Here is a 9713-nt window from a genome sequence, read left to right on the forward strand (position 1 = left end):
ACTTGGTTGATGTGGGTAGTTTTTCAATAGACTTGTGTCTGAAAAAGTAAACTAACCATCCTAAATAAACCAAAACACCCAGTGCTTAAGTACTCAGTAAGCCTTCATGATATACTAGCTTCAGTACATCTTCATTGTTCTTCAAATATTTTTCCAATGCCCTCTTTTTTCTTCTTCAATCATCTCCTGTACTTGAAATATTCCACACCCACCTATTTTCCTTGGTAAGTAGAGTCTGTCAACATCACTGGGAGGATGAAGGGCATGATTCATTGTCATTATTTTTTGGTCTTATCCACAGCTTTTAGTTCGGCTTGAGCCCAGTCCACTATTTACAGCTATGTATGTAATGACTGGAATTGTCTGGATATTAATTGCCTTGATGGTATATCTTCCACTGAGCTTGGACTTTAAGATCTTTATTCTTTTGATGTATTCACTTCTAATCTCCTTGTTGACTTCAGTGTGCTTGATATTGTCAGTTTCAAGAATGATCATGTATTTGTAGTGACCAGAAGTAAAGCTTACCACCACTGAAGAGTATGTTATATTGCACAGGTAAGATGTTTTGATTGGGGTTTCCTACAATAATTTACTGGTCTCCTACAGTTTGTGATCTTCAGCATATGCAACCCAAATCAGACAAAGATGAACACTCGGAACATAGTAACAACTCAGAAGTACCATGGCTTGTGAACATCTATGGCAATGGCAGGAGATGCCAAGGAGTTATCCTGAGCAGTTGGTGGGTCTTGACGGCAGCCAACTGCTTCCTACTGATGTAAGTAATGGAAGAAATTGGAACAAGTTTTCCTTCTAGGAATGATTGGCATATGGGGAAATATAATACCAAACAACTTCCAGGTTATGGGAAAGTCCTGCCACCAGAATCATCTCCCTTTATTAATGCATGCTATGTATGTCTTGTAGGAATCCGAGCCAAGTAGAGTTGACTGGATCTCATGGGCGTTTCTCCACCAATACAGTGAGCCAATTTCTGCTACATCGGGGCTTCAGTTCTTGGAATACAGCACCCAATAATGACCTGGGACTAATCTTGCTTGGTCAGCCAACTGATTTAAGAAGGCAAGACATGTGGCCTGCTTGTATCCCTAAAGAACAAAAACCTTATGACATAACAGAGGAATGCAGGATTTTGGAACAAAGTAATAATGGTGAGTTTGGGAGCATTCCATATGGGTTTTTGGATGTCAGAAAAATGTATTAGGATCAATGCCACAAGTACAAATGAAGATATTGGCACTTGTGGCATTTATTTAAAAAACCAGCTAACTAAGGGCAGAATTCAGTGCATTTGGCATAACTGTAAAGAATTATTGGATAAGCATGGCAGCTAGTATTTGACATGCAATCAATATTATTTTTAGGGAATTGTTTATCCTTGCTGCTTTGAAAATATTTGAAAATCTGGGCACAACCCAGAAAAGAGGATAAGCAGCTTTTCCAGAATTTGATAATTTAAAAAATAATAAGAGTACCAATTTTTAAAGTATAATATTGCACATGTATAGTCATAAACATATTAAGAGTAAAGTAGCACTGCAGGAATCCTTGACAAAGCATAACAGTTCAGGTAGCTGAGGATCTTTTCTCCCTCTCTATAGAAACCACAAAGTTGTTTTTAAAGATAACCATTGTGGAGAGTCTAAGTGTCTTAGAGTGTTCTAAGCACTGGCCTGGATCTACAAATGAACGGAACTTGTGTGTTGAAAGAAAAAAACCTCCTAAGCATGCAGATTGCAAGGTAACCTATATAAATAGATTCAATGGGTCAAATCTGTGGATGAAGAAATTTCCACTTGGTTTTTTAGTCATTTCATTTAGTCATTTCAATGAAAGTCATTGAAATAATGACCCTCCCAACACCTTCTTATTTATCTACATAATTAAAACCTGAATGCTACTGTTTCAAAGCGGAGAAAGCCTTTTCGATCTGTTTCAGAATAGTTTCTATGCTTTTAATGTTTTAATGTTCAGAAGCTTTTCTGGAATAATTTGGATTTACTAACCAAGAAAATCTATTTTTAGAACTCATTGGATGTGTCAGAAGCCTGTTATATTGGCTGAGCCCATCCCTGCTATAACAGGGTCAGTGATTAAAAATCTCAGCTGCATAGCCAATCCACCAGTAAAAAATCACCAGTGCAAGTATTTTAGGCTTTTTTTTGAGTTGTCTAGTTGATTTTCATGCCTTCTTTCCTCTTCTACTGCAGGTGCCTGTAGGTACTCCAGTGATGTGCCATGACCCAGGTACATCAAATTGGGAAGTGATGGGCATTGTGAGCCAGAGTTTGCACAACTGTTCTGGTCCTATTTTGGCTGCCCAGCTTTTAACCCACCTAAAATGGCTAAGGCAAGAGGGATCCCTAGAAAATCCTCTTCAGCAAGAATTACCGTCAGCTACTCCAGGTGTATCGATCATATTCAAAACAATGAACAAGACACTTTCAGCAACTCAGCAAGTATCAACAGCAGCCCCAATTTCTCAAACAACCATATCACTACCAGTGGCCAATTATGTACCTCTTACAAAATCCTATGATAACAAAACATCTACATCATCAAGGCAGTTCTTTCCCCAAACTGAAAAGACTGAGAATGTAAAAGCTAGAACTGAACAGACATCACCTGTAATAACTTTTGTCACCCAAAGGACCTCTACAACAATTACAAAAGTTTCATCTAAAAGCTCTTCCAAACTTAGAGAGCCTTCATCTGCAATATCTACAAAAGCACACCAGTCTCAATCTGTAGTCTCTTCTACAGTCAAAGAAACTGTTGAAAGGTCCACGACAAAACAGCCCTTCTGGAACACTAGAGAGTCAAAGTATCTAACATTTACAGCTGTCGGACATGAAACTCATGGAAAAACTTTCACAAAAAAGCAGTTACCTTTCACAGCTGAACCAAGTTCTGTCACACAAACAAGTATAATATTGACACCTCAGCCTTTGCCACCTTTAGAGACCACTACTATGGAGCTTCCACCATCCACTACTGCAACAGATGTCAATGGAGGTTTACCCGTTCATCTTGTGATAGTTGCCATGGAACCATAGTTGCCAAGGAGCAAACAGGAGGTTCCATTTCTGGCATGAATTGCCCCACCCAGCATAGCCACAGTCCCCCATCTTCATTTCCGAGTAGGCAGCTCTGAAACAGTGCAGTGAGGTGGTGCAGAATTGCTTTGATCAGGAGAATCCCCACAAGAATGAGAGGGGAACCAGGAAGGGGTAATGAAGGTAGTGGATGTCTAGGAACATACACATCACAGGACATCAGTCTAATCAATCATTTATTTCTTTTTGTTATCTTTTTCTTTTCTTTCTCTAATGGGTTTAAAATAAAATTTTCTAGTATAGCGCGATGGCTTAGCCATTCTCTCTGTGAAAGAAAGTTACCAATATGACTTAACCAATAACATTGAAAAGAAACTGTGTACAGGAAACTAATCCAAGTCAACAGAACAATTTTTGAAGAATATCAATCATGAGCACATAATATATTTAAAGGAATGGATATCATTCAAAATTAAATATTGAGGGAATTTAATAACCAGCACATAACAAAGCAACTACAATATATAATGATGAACATTCTGAGAATTCTAAATAGTCAATGTTTAAATTGCATAGTGCATTATTTAGATTTGCTTTGGAAATAAATTTAGAAAATATGGTTTATTATTTTTATGATCAAAAAATCTAAAGTCTAAATTACAGATGGGGAGCTGAATTTTTCTTAAAACACTTCCAGATATGGATCGAGTAATGGACATTGAGGGCCATCTGACCCTATTTGAATCCGGGGTGGGTGGGGTGGGGTGTCATAGATATTATTCAATGCAGCTGCTTGTTTTTTGTTCTATGCCTATTTTTTTTTCCCAGTTGGAAAATCCACTGGAATTTAGTCATTTGGTAGACCAAGTTTGTCCTTCAGATAAGGCAGTCTCAAGTTGGACTGCAGCAGATTTATATACACATACACACACACACAATTATATATAAAACAAAAATTAATACAAACTAATATGAAATAAGAAAACTGAAAGAGACATCAAAGAGAAGTGCAAGAAAGGAAAAAAGTAAAGAAACAATAGAAAATAAAGGATAACCAATTATTTTATTAAGTTTCTTACTCTAAGGCTCATTTCAATTCTGTACATTTTGTATCTCTTTTGACTAATTTGGGCTTGCTTATGGACTTTATATGCCATGATTAAAAATGCTCTTAAGTGTACAGAAAGCTTTGGACAAGATGCCAGCCAATGCCATGTCATAAAAAAGTTGAATGCTATGTAGTCCTAGAATGATGAATGCAATGACCCTGTTTTTTAACTGCAGTTCTTATGTGGTGTCATTACAAATCATTGAACTTTGCTTAATTTGGATTTAAAAAGGATTATTAGATGGCACGTTCACAAGCACAAACGTGGTACCTAATATTTCTATGCATTTTAATAAATCCTTATATGCACTTTAAGCTTTGTTTCTAATGGGGAATTCGTACTCGGGTTCAATATCATGGATAACCTAGACTTCATGCAATCTCTACAATTGAGTTTGCAGTGTATTCTCTATATGTTTGTGTCTTTGTGACCCAACTGATAAGTCTCTTTTTGTCAGTTCCTGAATTTGCAGAGAGAAGTTGAGATTTAATTAAGGCAGAGAGAAGCAGGCTAGTTGTGTCTTGGAAGAATGTTAAAGTTAAGAATATTTTGTAGGCCTGTGAAGCCTATTGGAGCATTGAAGTGACGAAGTGATACCTCCAAGATGGGTAAAGCTGAAATAATCAACTTTTGTTTTCATTTAGGAATAGAGTTTGGAGGGAACTGATGCATTTTTATTACAAAAATGCCACTAAAAATCAGATGCTTGCTGCCAGATTTCAGTAGTATGATCTTGGGTGACTCTAGAGTCTGCTAAAATAAATGGAGCTATTGATTACCCATCTTTGGGCTTAGGTTTGAAAAGATAGTTGTTCTGAGAAAATAATCTGTTCTTCCATTTGGAGCACTGTATCTTCTATCATTCCTTTTACGGTTTCAAGCATTCAAAGAAAGAAAAATCTGATTTTCTGGTTTTTCCTGTAATAAACTCATATCTTCCACTATCTGACATATCAAGAAACCTTATGGGAAAATCTGAAGACTTGAAAATCCAGAAATGGCACAAGAAGTTTAAAGGAATGAGTTTGTAAATTTTTAGGTGAAAAAATGAAAAATACTGTATATTCACTACAGCTATGGATTATATAACATGAGAACAAACAAGTGAGAAAGGAATGGGGAAGGATGGTTATAACTGAAAATATTGACTAAAGATTGTTGTGAATTGGATAGCAAGACATATAGATTCATAGCTGCCACAGTACTTTAGTTCACAGTACTAAAATTTATTTATCAATGGTTTCTTACGAAGTCTGAGAGATTTACCAAGTGAGGTTCTGCAAGGGTCCCTCCAGAGTCCTTTACTCTCCAGCACTTTTATTAATTTTTTGGCAGTAACCAAAAAAGCCAATGCAATCCTACACTGCATTAACAGAGGCATAGAATCAAGATAATGTGAAGTATTAGTAGCATTTTATAAAGCCTTAGTAAGATCATACTTGGAATACTGCATCCAGTTTTGGTCGCTACAATGTAAAAATGATGTTGAGACTTTAGAAAGAGTGCAGAGAAGAGCAACAGATTGGGGCAGTGGTGAAATCTAAATTTTTTTACTACCGGTTATGTGGGTGTGGCTTGGTGGGCGTGGTGTGGCTTGGTGGGCGTGGCAGGGGAAGGATACTGCAAAATCTCCATTCCCACCCCACTCCTGGGGGAAGGATATTGCAAAATCTCCATTCCCACCGCACTCTGGAGCCAGCCAGAGGTGATATTTGCCGGTTCTCCGAACCGCTCAAAATTTCCGCTACCAGTTCTCCAGAACCTTTCAGAACCTGCTGGATTTCACCCCTGATTAGGGGGCTGGAGGCTAAAACATATGAAGAACAGTTGCAGGAATTGGATATGTCTAGTCTAGTAAAAAAAAGGACTAGGGGTGAAATTATAGTGTTCCAATATTTAAGGGGCTGCCACAAAGAAGTATCCTTCCCCTGGAGTAGGGTGGGAATGGAGATTTTGCAGTATCCTTCCCCTGCCACGCCCACCAAGCCACGCTCACAGAACCGGTAGTAAAAAAAAATTAAATTCCACCACTGGGGTCAACCTATTTTCCAAAGCATCAGAAGGCAGGACAAGAAACAATCGATGGAAACTAATCAAGGAGAAAAGCAACTTAGAACTAAGGAGAAAATTTGTAACAGTGAGAACAATTAATCAGTAGAATGGCTTGCCTTCAAGAAGAAGTTGTGAGTGCTCCAAAATTGGAGGTTTTTAAGAAGAGATTGGACAACCATTTGTCTGAAATGTTATAGTTTCTCCTGCTTGAGCAGGGGGTTGGACTAGAAGACCTTCCAATTCTGTTATTCTGTTAATTATTTGGGTGAAGGAAAGGAAGGGAAAACTTACCAAATTTGCAAATAAAGTTTGATGGAATAGCCAATGTCCTACAAGACATAAATAGAAACATCATGATGGGTTAGAGAAATGGGCTGAAAGTAACAGAATTTTAATAGAAGTTAGTGCAAAGTTCTTCACAAAAATCAAATGCACATATATATTATGGGGCGGGGCGGCACTTAGCTTTGTAATAGTATTTGAGAGGAGGGGGAAAGATAGTTGATTGCAAAGTGATTTAGACCAGTAGTCCCCAACCCCTGGGCCGCAGATTGATACCAGTCCGTGGCCATTGGGAATTGAGCCACGCAAGGATGGCAAGCACACAAAGCTTCATTTGCGCATGCATGGGATCTAGGATGCATGCACAAAACCATTTCCCTCCCTCTGCCACTCCTGCTGGTCCATGGAGCCAGAAACAGGGACCGCTGATTTAGACCCAACACTATAACGTGGCCTCAAACACAATTTTTAACTGCCTGAATAGAATAACATTCCCAAATAACGGGACATAATTTTTCTGTTTTCTGCCTTGAACGCATCTACAGTATTATATCCTGTTTTGGATATTGTACTTGAAGGATTCTGAAAAATTGGAACAGTGTTCAGAAATGGCAGTGAAGATAATCAAAGGACTGGAAGCTAAGTACTGTGAAGAAAGATTGACGGAACTGGCATGTTTAGTCTTGAAAACATGATTGATGTTCATGATTGATTATACTCTTCAAATTGTTGAAAAGATGTCACAGAGACAGTCCAGACCTTCTTCCAAGGTGTAGGACACAAAACAATGGATTTAAGTTTTAGAAAATCAAATTCTGATTGAATGTGAGGGGAAAAAAATCTCAACAGCAAGAGCAATTTGACAGTGGAACCAGTTACTGAAAGAGGGGGAATCTGAGTAACTGTCTGAGAAGCTTTAATATGAACTTCACTGAGGAGGAGGAGGCTCAATCACCTCATGGCTCCTTCTAATTATTTGATTCTGTGATCCTAGGCAAATGTTTTTTTTTTCAATTCAAGGGGATATATAATAAGAATACCTGAATACTATTATTAATATATACAATATTATAAAGTGAATTATGTACGAACTAGGAATAATTGTGGATCATAATTTTTATGAGGACACAGCAGTTGAAAGAAATACCAACATCTCCCAGCTTTTGTCTCTTTTCCTTCAAACCAGGCTAGGCTTAATCTATACTGTAATAGACCTGACCTGAACTGTTGTTAACAGAGGTGGCTCCATTATGTGGAAATCAAATACAGAGGAGAAATATTAGACTTTTTAAAGAATAACCAAGACTGGGGAGGGCGGCAGGAAAAACATTGAACAAATATGAGAGGCATCCAAAATCGTTACTCTCAGTGAAAGTGCTTGAAGGCATAAGGAAATGATTTTCCAGTGACGAGAAAAAGATTCAATGGGCTTTCCTGTTATTTTACCTTTGTGACCATTTTTGCTTTTAAATCAGGAATCAATTGGTTCACACAGAGAGACTTGCAAAATATTCTTGGTCTTCCACTGAAGTCATGATACCTTTTAGGAGTTTGGTTCCATTGAAAAGTATATTTGATCCACCAAGAAGCACATTGTAACCTCAGTTATCCCCTTCTATTACTACTTATGCTGGTCTATAACCATAGCAGATTTATTTATTTATTTATTTATTCATTCATTCATTCATTCATTCATTCATTCATTCATTCATTCATTCATTCATTCATTTATTTATTTATTTATTTATTTATTTATTTATTTATTTATTTATTTAATTATTCATATTTCTATGCCTCCCACTCTCCAAGGACTCTGGGCAGCTTACACCAAAGATAGTATACTAAATAGCATATTGCCCCCAACAATCTGGGTCCTCATTTTACCCACCTCGGAAGGATGGAAGGCTGAGTCAACCTTGAGCCAGTGAGATTTGATCTGCTGATCTGCTGAACTAGCAGTCAGCTGAAGTAGCTGCAGTACTGCACCCTAACCACTGCGCAACCTCGGCTCCTTGATTCAATCTACAGTATTATTACTGTATAATAAGCAATCCACTTTGTTGTTCTCTTTTGGGTGACCACTTTGGGGGCATAGAACGAACACAGTTGGCCTAGGATGGCCATTTGATCTAGAAATGTTATTCTAAGGAAGCCCTGCCATCTCTGTCTCCAGCCCTGGTTCAGTCCCTTCAGATGCAGTCTTGCAAAAGGTCAGAGTGTCAAGGACAAACAGTGACATCAAGCTTTTCTTCCCATTTTTCCCACCTCATTTGCTTTGCTACCTGCCTCCAATCCAAACTTAATCTAGCCTTAATATACAATTTGTCCAGGGATATTGACTTGTTATTAGATCTTATTTGTAGGAAATCAGTTGCCAAATCTGCCTTATTTAATCTAATTTCCTATCAAAAAGGACGTTCTTGGTCAGAGCAATGAAAATATCATTTTAGAAAAGAGATTATTTCAAGTCATTTGAGTGTTGTCTGGTTGGTTGATTGGTTTATTAATTTAGGTTTATTATTAACTTTGAATGCTTCCTGCTGGTGCAATATCAGGTTGGTCACATTGGCTAAAATATACTGAACTAAAAACATTCATAAAAATAATCCACCATGAAAACAGAATCTGTTAATTTCTTAATTGTATTCTTTGGGAAGAAGAATGCTGTCACCAGTTTCTTGAAGGACAAGATGGTATGTACCACTGAGAGACCTGCTGCTCTGGACTGAGAAGGCTACTTCCACTTTCTGGGTCCCACCCTACTGATGTCTACCAGGGTAGACATGTGGAACATCTATGCAGGATGGGCAGATTTAAATAGATACATCAAAAGATTTAGAGAGATTAAAAGATTCATTCCCATAATGCATAAAAATGTAAGTTATTTCAGGAGGCCCAAAGTTTTGTGAACAGAACAGAATAAAATGGTTCATCTCCCTATATATCTTCTTAAAAATAGAGATAAGACTATTACAGACTGCCAAATGCTGCTGAGCTACAACTGAGCTATAATTTTCCAGCACCCAACAACCAGAGTTGCACTGGAGAACACTAAGAGATCAGCTGCTTGAGAAAAAGCTAAAGTCCTCCTAATTAAGAGAATCTTGAGTTTCCCAATTAGGAAATGTGTATGACAACATAGTTTTTCTTCCCATGTTCCTCAACAGGCACTTACTCTCAAGCTCAACTT

General features: G+C 37.7%; 1 protein-coding gene across 1 annotated transcript; it reads left to right on the plus strand.

The window, feature by feature from the left end:
• Positions 1-626: 626 nt before the first annotated feature.
• Positions 627-3942, plus strand: LOC139310295 (serine protease 55-like). The gene is made up of 5 exons (XM_070934454.1): positions 627-781; positions 931-1175; positions 1626-1765; positions 2235-2416; positions 3909-3942. Exons 1-5 carry the CDS (start codon positions 627-629, stop codon positions 3940-3942), a joined length of 756 nt encoding a protein of 251 aa, XP_070790555.1.
• Positions 3943-9713: the final 5771 nt, after the last annotated feature.

Source organism: Pituophis catenifer, unplaced genomic scaffold (assembly GCF_029215685.1).
Source record: "Pituophis catenifer annectens isolate HBS135680 unplaced genomic scaffold, rPitCat1.0.hap2 SCAF_2, whole genome shotgun sequence".
Lineage (NCBI taxonomy): Eukaryota > Metazoa > Chordata > Lepidosauria > Squamata > Colubridae > Pituophis > Pituophis catenifer.